At 44.0% G+C, this 17180-nt stretch overlaps 1 protein-coding gene across 7 annotated transcripts in view; it reads left to right on the top strand.

The window, feature by feature from the left end:
• LOC137377196 (transcriptional enhancer factor TEF-1) overlaps positions 1-17180 on the top strand; it is a 301232-nt gene that overhangs the window by 251489 nt on the left and 32563 nt on the right. For all 7 annotated transcript variants that reach the window (XM_068046673.1, XM_068046670.1, XM_068046672.1 and 4 more), the window contains 5 exons: positions 3706-3840; positions 5128-5174; positions 6547-6608; positions 7727-7851; positions 8568-8741. In XM_068046673.1, the coding sequence (XP_067902774.1) occupies positions 3706-3840; positions 5128-5174; positions 6547-6608; positions 7727-7851; positions 8568-8741 (543 nt within the window). The remainder of the gene's footprint in view (positions 1-3705; positions 3841-5127; positions 5175-6546; positions 6609-7726; positions 7852-8567; positions 8742-17180) is intronic.

Raw genomic sequence — 17180 nt, 5'->3', positions numbered from 1 at the left:
GTGGTGGGTTACTACAGTTGGCCTCAGGATCTCCTGGCTAGGATGGGGAGCTGTGGGGGAGGGGAATTAACTGGGCTTCTTGCTGACAAGTGACTCTCTTGAAAAGTGGATGATAACAACAAATTGCATTTATATTGCACCTTTGATGTAGTAAAATGTCGCAAGGCACTTCACAGAAGTGTTATCAGATATACCTTGACACCCAATCACGTAAGGAGATATTAGGGCAGATGACCCAAAGCTTTGTCAAATAGGTAGTTTTAAGGAGCATCTTAAAGGAGGAGAGAGAGGTGGATAGGTTTAGAGAGGGAATTCCAGAGATTAGGGCCTAATTAGCTAAAGGCATGGCCACCAGAGATGGAGCAATGAAAATTGGGGATGCATAGGAGGCCAGAATTGAAGAAGTGCAGAGGTTTGTGGGGCTGGAGGAGGTTAGAGAGATGGGGAGGGGAGAAGCCATGGAGATATTTGAAAGCCAGAATGGGGGTTTTAAAATCGAGGCACTGCTGGGCCTGGAGCCAATGTAGGTCGGTGAGCACAGGGGCGATCTGTGGACGAGACTTAAGAGTTAGCATACCAGCAGCAAAGTTTTGAATGAGCTCAAGTTTACAGAGAATAGTGATGCCCCTGCAATCGAACAGCCTGCTGACACTCTAGACTGGAGGGTAAAAGACACTTGGACGGGGTACCCCGAGTGCTTGTGAAAACAGAGGAACTGCACAACAGCACAAGTCATTACATTGAAGGGAGGAAGCAGAATTAAATTGGAATTACCAAATTATTTTTTTAAAACAAAAAGCACATATCGGTACTACCAGATGTAAATGACATTGGTTCATTGTGAGGTTCACAAGGATGTAGATGAGTCACTGCTAAAAAGGCATACCTGTGAATTAAAATGACCACTATATTGCTTCTGCTGCATGCTTGAAAAATGGCCCAAATATTTTAATGTAATGTCGTGAAGGAGACTACTTCATGCTTTCAGTTTTGCAGAAGAGCTTTATTTTTATGAAACTTGTTCGGAGATATATGTTTGATTCTTTGTAGCCTTGCAATATGTTTACAAAGATGTATTATAGAATATTACAGTGCAGAAGGTGGCCATTCGGCCCATCTTCAGATTCAATGAAGGCCTTCAAAAGAACTGAATAATTATCTGAAGAAAAAAATTTGCAGGGCTACGGGGAAGAGGCGGGGGAGTGGGACTAGGTGAGTTGCTCTTGCAGAGAGCCAGCAAGGACACGATGGGCTGAATGGCCTCCTCCAGTACTGTAACCATTCTCTGATTCTGTGTCTGTGCCAGCTGTTTGAATGTTATCCAATTAAACCCGTTCACTTGCTCTTTCCCCATAGACCTGCAAATGTTTCCACTTCAAGTTTCTATCCAATTCTCTTTTGAAAATCCTATTGAATCTGCTTCCACCGCCCTTTAAGGCAGCGCATTCCAGCTCAAAACAACTCGCTGCATTTGAAAATAAATCTCCTCATCTCCCCTCTGGGTTCCTTTCAATGTGTGTCTTCCGATTCTTGAACCTCTGCCAGTGGAAACAGTTTCTCCCTATCTACTCTTTCAAAACCCTTCATATTTACAAGTCTTTTTCTAAGTAATGTTTTAAAAAATAATGAACACAGCAACTAGTTACATTTATGTAGGGCTTTTAGTGTTGTAAACTATCCCTAGGACTTGCAATGTAGTCAGCATTGTATGTCCTCCTTACTTCATTTTTATTCATTTCTCCTCCCTCATCACCCAAAGGTGCAGTCTCTTTTGTTCAGGTTGCATTCCCTCTTGCTTATTGAGCATCCTTTGGCACCTTGCCCACATGGCCACTATTCTTGAATGAGCTTTGATGGTGTGTGCTGGTGGGCAGTTCGATCACAGGAGACATCCCAGGCAAGCCAGATACTGCCGTAAACAGAGAACTTGCATTTCCCTAGTGCATTTCGTGACCTCTGGACATCGCAAAATGCTTTACACCCAATGATGTGCGTTTTGATGTGCAGTTGCTGTTGTATTGTAGGAAAATGCAGCAGCCAATTCATGCACAGCAAGCTCCCACAAACAGCCATGAGATAAATGACCAGAGAAGCATTTTATTTCTTTGGTGGTTGAGGGATAAATATCAACAAGGATGCCGGGGAGAATTCCCCTGCTCTTTGAAATAGTGGCCGTGGGATCTTTTATCTTCACCTGACAGGGTAGACAGGGCCTTGATTTAACGTCATATCTGGAAGATAGGCCCTCTAAGAGCGCAGCAGGGGCTGTTCAAGCAGGGGTCTGTGGATGCAAGCCAGCTCCTGAGGACATGGCTGTTTTTCCTTTCCCTGACCCTGAGGCAAATTGCAGATTCTCTGCTACCACCTTGACCAAAGCTTCTCAACTTCCCTGTCCTGTACAGTTCAGTTGCTCTCCTGGTATACTTGTTATGCTGTTGACCAACTCAGTGCTCTGCGTCTGAGTGTTGCTTATTGTTGTGCACCTACATCTATGTCAAGAGAGTCTAACCACCTCTCCTTGACATTCAACGCCATTACCATCGCTGAATCCCCCACCATCAACATTCTGGGGGTTACCATTGACCATGAAACTCAACTGGATCAGCCACTTAAATACTGTGGCAACAAGAGCAGCACAGAGACTTGGAATTCTGCGGTGAGTAACCCACCTCCTGACTGCCCAAAGCCTGTCCACCATCTACAATGCTCGAGTCAGGAGTGTGATGGAATACTTTCCACTTGCCTGGATAGCTGCAGCTCCAACAATACTCAAGCTCGACACCATTCAAGACAAAGCAGCCTGCTTGATTGGCACCACATCCACCAGCTTAAGCATCCACTCCGTCCATCCATTGAAAACAAATGTACAAACACTTGTGTTGCGATGCAAAGCCACTTGAATATATTAAATGGTTGTCGTGTAATATCACCTGGGAGCGATTTCTGAAGCATCTGCTCTTCTATAAAAATGGCTCCAATTCATGGATCGAGCAGCAAACAATAGTCAGAACCTCGAATGCTGCACCTGACACACATCCAACTACAATAGTTGGATTAAAAGGCACACTTAGCATCTTAATTACTTGAGGTGTTTTGTGGAGAGTAGATAGGGAGAAATCAGTTTCTATTAGCAGGAGAGATCAGTAAGCAGGGGATGCAGATTTAAGATAATTGCAAAAGCACCAGAGGTGAGATGGAGAATTGTTTTAATGCGGCAAGTTGTTGTGATCTGGAATGCTCTGTCTGAAAGAGTGGTGGAAAGCAGATGCAATGGTAATTTTCAGAAGGGCTTTGGAGAAATACGGAGGGAAATCATTTGCAGAGCTATGGAGAAAGAGCATGAGGGGAGTGGGACGAATTGGATAGCTCTTTCAATGAGCCAGCACAGGCATAATGGGCTGAATGGCCTCCTGTGCTGTAAGATTCTGTGAACTCAGCATATTGCACAAGAAAAAGAGAGAATGTGCAAAACAAGGGGTGGGGAGGGAGTTTAAGACGGGGATTACAATTACGTTCATGGGAATGACTGAGGCAGCATCCAAAGTCAGGTTTAATATGTTTCCTCATTTTTAAAAAAATATATATTATTGGAAACTATTGCTCACTTTTGGGCCATGGGGTGAAGCATGCAACTCTAGGTATAGGGAAGTAGCGCGTTCCTTTGCATTGGAACAGGGTGTAAGAGTGTGTTGTGTTGTGTTCAAGGATCAAGCGGTGAAGGACAAAGCCCTTCAGAGCATGGCAGCAATGTCTTCTGCACAGATCGTATCAGCCACGACCATCCAGCACAAGCTGGGCCTACCAGGTATCGCTCGCCCATCCTTTCAAGCAGCACCTGGGGTAAGTGAAGTGGTTTTAAAGCAAGGCAGTGCCTCAAATTGGGTCTGCCAGGCAGTGTTGCTCATTATTGGGGGGCTTAAAGGGGTAAATTACGAGCACGGGTTGCATGCACTTGGCTTGTTAAAGGCGCTATGTAAATATAAGTTGTTGAATTCCCATGAAGTTGAAGGTTAATTTAATTGCGGTGTTTAAAATGATAAAGGGATTTGATAGAGTAGAATAAGAGGAACTTTTCCTCTAGTAGGGGAGACTGGAACAAGATGCGACCATCTTAAAATCAGAGTTAGGTTGTTCAGGAGTTAAATCAAGAAGTATTTTTTTCATACAAAGGGTAGTGGAAATCTGAAACTCATTTCCCCCAAAAGGCTGAGGATGCTGGGGGTCAATTTTCAAGACTGAGAATTGATAGTTTTTTTTTTATTGGTTAAGGGTATTAAGGGATGTGGAGCCAAGACGAGTAAATGAAGTTGAGATGGGGACCAGTCATTATCTAATTGAATGATGTAGAATGTTCGAGGGGCTGAATGGTCTCCTCCTTTCCCTATGTTCCTATAGGAAATAAGTTCTCTCTTTCTGCTTCTTTCTCTCTCTGCCACTTTCTCTACTGCACCCCCATCCCTCTGCCCCCTCCCTCAATTTTCCCCATGGAACAATGCCAGTGTTGTAGGAAGGCAAGGGAGAAAGAAAGCAGTTACAGAAAAAGTAAAACAAATGTTGAAGTAGAGAGAGAGAGAGAGAGAGAGAGATGGGAGCAGGACATGGGAGGAGAAAGATTTTTTTAGCAAACCTACCACATCTTAGTCAGGAGGGCATGAGAGGCGACTATTTCCTTAGTGGGGCTCAGTCCCCCCCAAAATTTCCAAGAACCAGAAAGTTTCATTCATACTTAACGCCAAGAGCAGTAATTGGCTTGAGCAAGTTTTGAGTGAAGGTGTGCTGGTAAGGCTTCAGTGTGGGTAGGATGGGTGTCCTCTGATGTCTCCCTCACTTTGCTTTGAAATGATGTCTGAAACATATTAAAACTTGGAAACATATACAATGTTAGGCACAGTGCCTGGCCTACACTCTTGTAAAGTCTTTGACTGCTCTTTCAAATGGCCACTCCTGCACTGTAAGTTCCTATGATTCTGTGAAAGCCACATCTGAAAACCTGGTGATTCTCTGTGTTGCCGTGTGACTTTTTTTGTGCTCTATGATTTATTTTACCCTATTTTTAAAGATCTGTTGCGATATCGTTTTCTTGTTAGCGCTACTCGTTTCTTTAACAAAGTTTATGTTTTTTTTCAGTTCTGGCACAGTGTGATACCAACTGGACAACCGGGATCCTCACAGGAGTAAGTAAAGCAAACAAATCGTAATGGTTATATCTGAGCTCTGAGTGAACCCAAAATATCTCCATCTATTTCTACTACCCACCCCTCAACCCCTTCTGTTTCCCCTGTGCAGGGTGGTTGGATGCTATATCATGGTTTATTCAGGAGCTTTCCATTAAAGACAACCTACCATGAGCTTAACCTATCGTCACCAGGATCTCACCCTTCCCCAGCTTCTGGCATTGCAAATAATTGTGAGCTTTGCATTCCTGTGAAAAGCTTCAGATTGCGTCAAACCCTATTATGGGAGGTTTTTTTTTTACTGAATTTGAAAACTGGTTTCTCACTTGTCTTCTGCCAAGCTCCCATAAAATGGACACTCTTGAATCTGTTGTGTCCACGGAATGATGCAGCACAGAAGGAGGCCATTCGGCCCATCGTGTTTGTGCCGGCTGTTTGAAACAGCTATCCAATTAGTCCAGCTCCCTCTGCCCTTATCTTCCTGCCTGCACCCCTGCCACCAGCCCTGCAGATTTTTGGTTTTCAAGTATAAATTCAATTTTCTTTTTAAAGTTACTATTGAATCTGCTTCCATCAGTCCTTCAATCCAGATCATCACTGCTTAAAATAATATTGATTGTGTATGTTTGAATATTCAGCATTAACATGTCTTAAAATCACAAAATTTATCTTGGGAGTTTCTCTGTAGGTGCTAGCTGTGGTTCAGTGGGTAGCACTCTCGCCTCTGAATCAGACGGTTGGAGGTTCGATCCCCACTCCAGAGATTGAGTCCATAATCCAAGCTGACACTCCCAGTGCAGTATTGAGGAAGGCTGCACTGTCGGAGGTGCCGTCTTTCAGATGAGGCGTTAAACCGAGATCAAGTCTGCCCTCTCCAGTGGATGTAACAGATCCCATGATGCTATTTTATAGCAGATCAGGGGAATTCCCGACTGATTGCTCTTGCTGGTTGCATAAATGTTTTGAAATCTGAACCATTTTAAAACTTTAAAAACACCTGTCAAGTTAGGCAAAGTATCTGGCTTGCACTCTTAGAAATATTTATTCCCCCAACCAACAGATTATCTGGTGATTATCACATTGCTGTTTGTGGGAGCTTTCTGTGCACAGATTGGGCCATGAAATTCAAACAGGGCAATTCGGCTAATAAATACAGAGGTAATTGTGGCTGTATTGTCTGGCCAATTTGCCAGTGTTTGGCTGCTGGGAATAGCCCACATTAGATTAGTTTGGCTCCCGGAATAGATTCTGTTTGAATCTTTACACTGCATGTTTGTCCTCAGTGTTTTACAGTGAGAAACATAGGATTTGTTGAGATTCCAGTTTGTTATGATGAGTAAGATAGAATAACATGCACTTCATTTCACTGCAGTGTGAAGCCCTTTGCTCAACAGTCATATACAGGCCAACCAGCAGTCACAACACCCATTTCAGGTAAGAAACACACTTTTTCTTTCCCCTCTTGCCTTTCAGCTTCTCTTCCCCACCCCCCGCGACTCTTCCCCCTCCCCCCGTGACTCTCTTCTCCCCCCGTGACTCCTCTCCCCCCTCGTGATGCCTCTCCAGCTGGTGACACCTCTCCCACCCCCGTCACTCTCCCCCACCCCCGTGACTGTCCCCCTCCCCCCACCCCCGTGACTTTCCTCTCCACCCCACCGTGACGCTCCTCTCCCCCCCCCCGTGACTGTCCACCCCATCCCTCTTTTCTCTCCCCTCCCCGCCATCTCCCTCTCTCCCCCACCATCCCCCCCCCCGTTCCCTCTCTCCTCCCCCCCACCATCTCCCCCTCTTCCTCACCCCACCATCTCTCACCACCTCTTTAAAAAAAAAACCTACTAAAGGCCCATCTCTGAGCAGATTTTTCTCACCCCTCTTGACCGTTTTCCTTTAAAGCTATTTGTGACATGCCCCGAGTTAATTCCTGCGTTAAAGGTGCTACAGTTGATTGACAATTCAAAATTGTTTTTAGTTCCAAGTAGTTTTTGTATGATCCAATACAAAGAACAAAGAAAATTACAGCACAGGAACAGGCCCTTCGGCCCTCTAAGCCTGCGCCGATCCAGATCCTCTATCTAAACATGTCGCCTATTTTCTAAGGGTCTGTATCTCTTTTCTTCCTGCCCATTCATGTATCTGTCTAGATACATCTTAAAAGACGCCATCGTGCCCGCATCTACCACCTCCGCTGGCAACGCGTTCCAGGCACCCACCACCCTCTGCGTAAAGAACTTTCCACGCATATCCCCCCTAAACTTTTCCCCTTTCACTTTGAACTCGTGTCCTCTAGTAATTGAATCCCCCACTCTGGGAAAAAGCCTCTTGCTTTGGCTTCCTGGAGAAGGTAGCGATTGGTTGCTGCCGCTTTGATGCACTGCAGTCCGTGTGAATTCTTTGGGGTTTGACGCAACTGCATCAGAAAACAATTAAAAGACAGTTCTTTCAAGAACTGGTGCAGACACGAGGGGCCAAATGGCCTTCTATGCTGTGTGATTCTATGTTCTTATTCTGTGGTTATATGTGTCAAGGGTCTGTTTTCTATTTCCTGTGTGCAGGTTATGAGTCCACAGCTGCCCCAACTCCCTCGGTCCCAGTATGGCAAGGTCGGTCTATTGGGACATCAAAACTTAGACTTGTGGAATTCTCAGCCTTTCTCGAACAGCAGAGAGACCCGGACTCGGTAAGTCTCCTGCAGGCTATTTGAGTGCATTATCTTTTGTTTTGTAATAAACTATACACAAAGACCTCACCCAGTATTTATCAGTGCTGTCATTTTCAGTGGTTTAACATTTCCATTGAGAGAACAGGAAGGGGAATTTGACAGTACTGTGTTAAATATCTGGACAATAACATCGTTGACTAATTTCTACCAGTAGTCTCGAGCTTAATTTAAGCTTGAAGGTTTTTTTCAAATAGTAAGTCAGATATTATGACCAGGAATGGAATACAGTGTTATGAAAGAGTACGCGTACCTTTTTAAAAAATTATTAGTCTCTGGTTTGGGAATTACTTTCAGTGCCACCATTTATTTCCCATCTTTAGTTTCCTTTACTGTCTCACTAGGCCACTTCAGAGGGCAGTTAAGAGTCAATCACAATGTGGGACTGGAGTCATAGATAGGGCCAGACCAGGAAAGGATGACAGGTTTCCATTAATGAACCAGTTGGTCACTTTTATTGATCCCAGTTTTTTCTTTCCTAGATTTTTTTTCTGTGCTGGATTAAAATTCTCAAACTGCTACAATGGGATTGAACTCACATTCTCTGGATTATTAGCTCAAGCCTCTGCAATGCATAGCCACTCCACTACCTTCTGGTCAATAAAACTAATTTGCTTAGGTTGGATTGGCTTCTATAGGAGTGATGACGTTGTAACTTATATTTTTTTTAACAACAGTACAACAAGCACCTCTTTGTACATATTGGACAAACCAACCATTCCTACAGTGACCCTTTGCTTGAATCCGTGGATATTCGCCAAATCTATGATAAATTCCCAGAGAAGAAAGGTGGCCTTAAAGAACTATATGGGAAAGGACCTCATAATGCTTTTTTCCTCGTGAAATTCTGGGTAAGTGCTTGAGCCCGTCTTCAGTGCTCTCTTTGCATGTTTTGTCAAGCTGTTTCTACCTTGGCCAACTTGGTAGCACTCCTGCCTCTGAGTCAGAAGGTCATGGATTCAAATCCCACTTCGAGACTCAAGGGCATGTTCCAGGCTGACACCCCCTGTGCAGTGCTGAGGGAGCGCCATCTTTCGGGTGAGGCATTAAACCCTCAAGGTGGACTTAAATGGTGATGGCTGACGAGGGAGAAAGGAAGAGAGGATATGCTGGAAGCATTAGATGAAGTAGGCTGAGAGTGGGATTGTTTGGAGCATGGACCATTTGTGACGAGTGGCCATTATCTGTGCTGTTAAAGATCTCACAGCAATTGGGAAAATAACTTTGTGACTGTGAAGCACTTCGGGATGTGTTGATGATGTGAAAGGGACTATATAAATGCAAGTTTGTTCTTTCATTCCTAGTTTACTGCCACAGTACTCAGCTACAATCATGCTTTAGACACAGTGACATATTTCTTCCCATTAATGTTGGCTCCAACTGGAATTGTATTCACAGTATAGGTGAAACACTGTCATAAAGAATGGCACTTGGCTGATCAGGGGAAGTTTTATTTACTACAAGAGTTTGTCTCAGTGGGATTCAGTGTTTTACCTGATCTGAGTATATACAAGTTCTTTCAACAAGTTTTTAAAAAAATGCAAGCACACAGACACCACAACATCTAACTATTTCTTAAGTAAGAATGTTTATCTCTGATATTGTCAGTCTCCTTGCGTTGCTAAAACACTAACGAAGTTTATTATTACAAGAACCTCCGCTCATGTTCATGGTCCAGTTTTCCATTAACCAGCGCAGCATACTGTTCAAAAATGTCACGGGAAAGTCGGTCGATACTAATTCCCCCGAATTTGTGCCACTTTTGTTTCTCCTCAATGTTTAATTCTTATTTACATTTACTGTTATTTTCCCACAACTGGTGCTTACAATTAATTCTCCTCTTTCTGCAGCCAGTGGGACAGAACAGTTTGAGCCATAGGAGTCTCCATTACAGGGTTGCCAACTCTCTTGGATGTATTCCTAGAGGTTTCATCACATGGGCGCCTCACATCCCCCCCCAGGACACTCCTGCCATTGGCCGCCCAACTAGTCCATTCACGCTGCGCCCTGCCTTACCATGGCCAATTGGAAAGCAAATAGGCTCTTTGCTACCCGATTGGATGGTTCTTGACTGACAGTCTCCTGAGAACTAAGAGGGTTAAGAGGAGATTTGATAGAGGTGTTCAAATTCATGAAGGGTTTTGATCGAGTGAATAAGGAGAAATTGTTTCCAGTGGCAGAAGGGTCGGTAACCAGAGGGCAAAGTTTTAAGATAATTGGCAAAGAACTGGAGGGGAGATGAGATTTTGTTTCATGCAGCGAGTTACGATCTAGAATGCGCTGCCTGAAAGGGCGGTGGAAGCAGATTCAATATTAATTTTTAACAGGGAATTGAATAAAATTGAATTCAAATTCAAGGAAACATTTGCAGGCCAATGGGAAAAGAGCAGGGGAATTGAGATGATTTGGATAGCTCTTTCCAAGAGCCAACACAGGCATGATGGAATGAATGGCTTCCTTCTGTGCTGTGTGATTTTTAATCCATAAACAGAGTTATTTTCCTATCTCCAGTGTTATATGTAATAAAACCTTTTGAAAGAAAAATAATGAAAACAAATGTTTTTTTCCTAAATGCTCCTCTGAGTTTTGTTTTGCTCACAGCAATGTGCTGGAGCCTCCAGAACAATACTGGATGCTTCTCAACCCACTAAACATAAATGCATCAAGAATGTTTTACTTCAGGCCTTGCAGGAAGTTGGGATTTTTCTAAGCCTTGATTCGAGCTCCTGACTATCGGTTACTTCCTGACTACAAAGACTCCATCTAGTGGCCTAGCCAAGAGCTTATAAAACATGACATCTGGACAATTCTAGTTCAAATGGCAGGCAAGACCTGTAATTTGAGCTCAGGCCCACTGACCAGGTGCTAATCTCATGGTTCTACCAATTGACTTGTTGACTGACTGACATTCCATTTGGATTTGGTGTTTGAAAGGTTTGTAGCTGCAGAACATTTTTTTCAGTATGATTTTTTTTTTAAAAGCAGTGTCAGCAGCTTACAAACAGTGGCAATCATAGAATCTTAGCACAGAAGGAGGCCATTCAGCCCATCGTATCTGTGCCTGCTCTTTGAAACAGCTATCCAATTAGTCCCACTACCTCTGCTCTTTCCCCATAGCCCTGCCTTCAATTATTTCCTTTTCAAATATTCATCCACTTTCCTTTTGAGACTTACTTCTTCCGCCAACCTTTCAGGAAGTACATTCCAGATCACAACAACTTATTGTGTTTTTTTTAAAAAAACCTCCTAAATCTCTCCCCTCTGGTTCTTTAGCAATTACTGTAAGTCTGTGTCCTTTAGTTACTGGCTTTTCTGTCTGTGGTAACAGTTTCTTCTTCTCAATGTCTCTGCAATGTTGATATTTGATGAAGGAAATTAGATAAGTTGTCAAGAAAGCACTACTTAAACTCATTAAAGCAGAGGCTATTTTCTTGTTTTCAAATCCCTCCCTGACCTTGCCCCTTTCTATGTCTATAATCTCGTCCAGTCCTACAACCATCCGAGATCTCTGTATTCCTACAACTCTGACCACTTCAGCATCCCCATTTCCTTTACTCCAACATTGGTGGCCTTGCCTTTAGCTGTCTCGGCCTTAAACCCTGGAATTCTCTCCCTAAACCTTTAACTCTCTCTCTTCATTTAAGGCACTCTCTAAAGCCTACCTATTAGAAAATAGGAGCAGGAGTAGGCCATTCGGCCCTTCGAGCCTGCTCCGCCATTCACTGTGATCATGGCTGATCATCCAACTCAGTAGCCTGTTCCCGCTTTCGCCCCATACCCTTTGATCCTTTTTGCCCCAAGAGCTATATCTAACTTCTTGAAAACATACAACGTTTTGGCCTCAACTGCTTTCTGTGGTAGTGAATTCCACAGGCTCACCACTCTCTGGGTGAAGAGATTTCTCCTCATCTCAGTCCTGAAAGGTTTACCCCGTATCCTTAGACTACGACCCCTGGTTCTGGACTCCCCATCATCAGGAACATCCTTCCTGCATCTACCCTGTCAAGTTCTGTTAGAATTTTATAGGTTTCTATGAGATCCCCCCTCACTCTTCTGAACTCCAGTGAATATAACCCTAACCGACTCAATCTCTCCTCATACGTCAGTCCCGCCATCCCAGGAATCAGTCTGGTAAACCTTCGCTGCACTCCCTCGATAGCAAGAACATCCTTCCTCAGATAAGGAGACCAAAACTGCACACAATATTCCAGGTGTGGCCTCACCAAGGCCCTGTATAATTGCAGCAAGACATTCCTGCTCCTGTGCTCAAATCCTCTCGCTATGAAGGCCAACATACCATTTGCCTTTTTTTACCACCATTTGGAACTGCATGCTTGCCTTCAGCAACTGATGTACAAGAAAACCCAGGTCTCGCTGCATATTCCCCTCTCAGTTTATAGCCGTTCAGATAATCTGCCTTCCTGTTTTTGCTACCAAAGTGGATAACCTCACATTTATCCACATTATGCTCCATCTGCCATGCATTAGCCCATTCACTCAACTGGTCCAAATCACCCTGAAGCCTCTCTGCATCCTCCTCACAACTCACCCTCCCACCCAGTTTTGTGTCATCTGCAAATTTGGAGATATTACATTTAGTTCCCTCATCTAATTCATTAATGTGTATTGTGAATAGCTGGGGTCCTAGCACTGATCCCTGCAGTACCCCACTAGTCACTGCCTGCCATTTGGAAAAAGACCCATTTATCCTTACTATAATAAAAACAAGAAATGCTGGAAAATACTCAGCAGGTCTGGCAGCATCTGTGGAGAGAGAAGCAGAGTTAACGCTTCGGGTCAATGACCCTTCTTCGGAACTGGCAAATATTAGAAATGTCAAAGGTTATAAGCAAGTAAAGCGGGGGTGGGGCAAGAGATAAAAAAGGAGGTGTAATTTGGACAAGGCCACAGAATAGCTGACCAGAAGGTCGTGGAGCAAAGGCAAATATAATGTTAATGGTGTCTTGAAAGTCAAAGCATTAATACAGATTGGGTGTTAATGGACTGAAGATTGAACAGCAGCTAGCACAAACATGAGATAAAAAAACAGTGGGTAAGCAAACTGAACAAACTAAGATGAAATGAAATAAACATACAAAAAAAAATGTAAAAAAGAAAAAATAACTGAAAATAAAAGTAAAATGGGGGGCCCGTCATGCTCTGAAATGATTGAACTCCGTGTTCAATCTGGCAGGCTGTAGTGTGCCTAATCAGTAAATGAGATGCTGTTCCTCGAGCTTGCGTCAATGTTCACTGGAACACTGCAGCAAGCCCAGGACAGAGATGTGAGCATGACAGCAGGGGGAAGTGTTGAAATGGCAAGCAACCGGAAGCTCAGGGTCCTGCTTGCGGACTGAGCGGAGGTGTTCCGCAAAGCGGTCACCCAGTCTGCGTTTGGTCTCCCCATTGTAGAGGAAAACCGCGAATTTAGTATACGACATTGAAAGAAGTACAAGTAAATCGTTGCTTCACCTGAAAGGAGTGTTTGGGGCCTGGGATAGTGAGGAGAGGAGGTAAATGGGCAGGTATTACAGCTCCTCTTTGCTTTCTTTACATCCTCGAAGGATTCTCGTAGATTAGTCAAGCATGATTTCCCTTTCATAAATCCATGCTGACTCTGCCCGATTCTACCACTGTTCTTCAAGTGCTCTTTACTTGTACTTTATTTCTAGGGCCACTTCCTTAAGTACTCTGGGATGCATACCATCAGGCCCTGGGGATTTATCAGCCTTCAATCCCATCAATTTCCCCAACGCCATTTCTCTTCTAATACTGATTTCCTTAAGTTCCTCTTTCTCACTAAGCCCTGTGTTCCCCAACATTTCTGGTATGATATTTGTGTCCTCCTTTGCAAAGACGGAACCAAAGTATGCATTTAGCTGGTCAGCCATTTCTTTGTTCCCCATAATAAATTCCCCTGTTTCTGACTGTAAAGGACCTACATCTGTCTTCAATCTTTTTCTCAATCTTTTTTATTTGAATGAGTTTTTAAGTCACCCGTGCTTGTATCTCCCTCTGTGGCTCAGCATCAAGTTTCATTTGATAACACTCCTGCAAAATGCTTTTGGGTTGTTTTCCTATGTTGGAGGAACTTTATAAATGCAAGTCGTTGTGTTTCATGTAGTTTGTGTGCGAGTGGAGGACCATTGTCTGCTCACTGTGTCATTGTAGAAAGGGGTGCATGACATAACCCTTTCAACACGTCTGAATGCATTGTGGGACAGAGTGGGCATCCAGCAAAGGTTAGAGGAGGAGGAGGCAAACATAGAACTAGGTTTTAAGGAGATGTTTTGATGTTGCAGAGAATTGGAGCAAGACTACTGGGTTTAGGAAGACAATTCCCAATGACTGATGGCTTTAACAGCAATGATAGACTGGCTTAGGGGCCACTATTGGCCAGATTTCCAAGAGTGGGAGATGTAGGTTAGCAGGCTTATCTTGAGTTAGCAGTTTTGAGTGCTGCAGTATTGGTTCATGTTCTTGGAGGTAGTTGTACCATGTTGTACTTTGTTAACTGTTGGCCCTAATGAGAGAAATGCATCTTGGTGAAGATACACAAGTTATATAGAAACTAAATAGAAGACGATGATATAGGAAATATGAGGTATGGGGGTTAATTGGTAGATTATATTTTATGGGTGAAGTACTGCATACTTTTCAGATGACAGTTATACTTGTGTTAGATAGCTGATATAATCAAGGACAGCTGTGCTTCATTAACTATCAACTCTTCAGTTTATACCTCGAGTATATAATTTTTGCAATAATTAAAGCATGACACATACATTTAAATGTAACGTATTGTAGCGTAGATGTATTTAAGGGGGAGCTAGATAAGCACATGAGAGAGAAAGAAATAGGATATGTTAATAGGATTAGATGAAGTAAAGTGATAGGAGGCTCATGTGGAGTATAGACCTGTTGGGCTAAATGGCCTGTCTCTGTACTGTACGTTCTGTGTAATTCTATGTAGAGTGGGAGGAGGCTGCAGAGGGGTGGGGTGGGACGAGGATTTGTAAATGGGGATTTTGGAGGACTCTTTGGAGGTTGCTATGCAGTGGGGCAATGGATGACCAGGATGTGAATGATAGGGTTTTGGGTGAGTTGAAGTTTGTTTGAAGGGTGTTTGGGTGAGGATGCAACATTTAGCAGTGGCATGGGGTGAGTTAAGGGCTGGATATTTGGGCATTTTGGGGCGTAAATATTAACTCAGTGCACCAAGGTTTAACTCCCCAATCCCATTACTCTGAATGGACTTTGGTTACATTTATACCAGCAACCATTGTCCTTGTCCTTTAAACTTACAAACAATTTTCTACTCTATCATAATGTCAGCATCTGTTTATTGAATATAGTGTCTGGTAAAACTGCTTACGTATACAAAAAGCTACAATTTTGCTGACATTTGGAAAGTTACCTTACATGGTCCATTGCTTGGCTTGTGATCGTTCCGGTTAATAAAATTGGTATTTACTGGTACAGGGAGTTGCAGTTAACCCACGTGACCTAATCGTATCATCAGGCAGGAGAGCACATGAGTTATGTTTCACTAATATGAACCACTCAGACGTAAAATTTTACGTAAAGTGTTTTTTGCAAAGAATATCCAAAGTAAATAAAAATTGTTCGTTGACAGGGAATTGATCTTTTCATTGCTGCAGTCGATTCGGAATAGACCAAGGTTAGAATAGTTTGAATAAAATGAACTTGCAACTTAATTGAGGGCCCAATCTTCTCCAGCCATACAGATTCGCTGGAATAATACCAGATAAAGGGTTAAATTATGAGGACACATTGCACAGACTAGGCTTGTATTCCATCAAGTATTCAAGATGCTTCTTTCTTCTTTGGCCTCCTGTCTCGAGAGACCATGGGTGGTCAGTGGTTTGTGAAGCAGCGCCTGGAGTGGCTATAAAGGCCAATTCTAGAGTGACAGACTCTTCCACAGGCACTGCAGATAAAATTGGTTGTCGGGGCTGTTACATAGTTGACTCTCCCCTTGCGCTTCTGTCTTTTTTCCTGCCAACAGCTAAGTCTCTTCAACTCGTCACTGTTTAGCCCCGCCTTTATGGCTGCCCGCCAGCTCTGGCGATCGCTGGCAACTGACTCCCACGACTTGTGATCAACGTCACAGGACTTCATGTCGCATTTGCAGATGTCTTTAAAGCGGAGACATGGACGGCCGGTGGGTCTGACACCAGTGACGAGCTCGCTGTACAATGTGTCCTTGGGGATCCTGCCATCTTCCATGCGGCTCACATGGCCAAGCCATCTCAAGCGCTGCTGGCTCAGTGGGGTGTATATGCTGGGGATGTTGGCCGCCTTGAGGACTTCTGTGTTGGAGATATGGTCCTGATGCCAAGGATTCTGTGGAGGCAGCAAAGATGGAATGAATTGAGACGTCGCTGTTGGCTGACGTACGTTGTCCAGGCCTCGCTGCCGCAGAGCAAGGTAATGAGGACACAGGCTTGATACACTCGGACTTTTGTGTTCAGTGTCAATGCGCCATTTTCCCACACTCTCTTGGCCAGTCTAGACATAGCAGTGGAAGCCTTTCCCATGCGCTTGTCGATTTCTGCATCGAGAGACAGGTTGCTGGTGATAGTTGAGCCTAGGTAGGTGAACTCTTGAACCACTTCCAGAGCGTGGTCGCCGATATTGATGGATGGAGCATTTCTGACGTCCTGTCCCATGATGTTCATTTTCTTGAGGCTGATGGTTAGGCCAAATTCGTTGCAGGCAGCCGCAATCCTGTCGATGAGTCTCTGCAGTGTGAGATGTCAGCATCGTCAGTGAAGAGGAGTTCCCTGATGAGGACTTTCCGTACTTTGGTCTTCGCTCTAAGACGGGCAAGGTTGAACTACCTGCCACCTGATCTTGTGTGGAGGAAAATTTCTTCTTCTGAAGACTTGAACGCATGTGAGAGCAGCAGGGAGAAGAAGATCCCAAACAGTGTAGGTGCGAGAACACAGCCCTATTTCATGCCACTCAGGATAGGAAAGGGGTCTGATGAGGCGCCGCTATGCTGAATTGTGCCTTTCATATTGTCATGGAATGAGGTGATGATACTTAGTAGCTTTGGTGGACATCCGATCTTTTGTAGTAGTCTGAAGAGACCACGTCTGCTGACGAGGTCAAAGGCTTTGGTGAGATCAATGAAAGCAACGTAGAGGGGCATCTGTTGTTCATGACATTTCTCCTGTAGCTGGCGAAGGGAGAACAGCATGTCAATGGTGGATCTCTCTGCTCGAAAGCCACACTGTGCCTCACGGTAGACACACTCAGCCAGC

The sequence above is a fragment of the Heterodontus francisci genome, chromosome 14, assembly GCF_036365525.1.
Source record: "Heterodontus francisci isolate sHetFra1 chromosome 14, sHetFra1.hap1, whole genome shotgun sequence".
Lineage (NCBI taxonomy): Eukaryota > Metazoa > Chordata > Chondrichthyes > Heterodontiformes > Heterodontidae > Heterodontus > Heterodontus francisci.
This window is presented reverse-complemented; position numbering and strand designations above follow the sequence as displayed.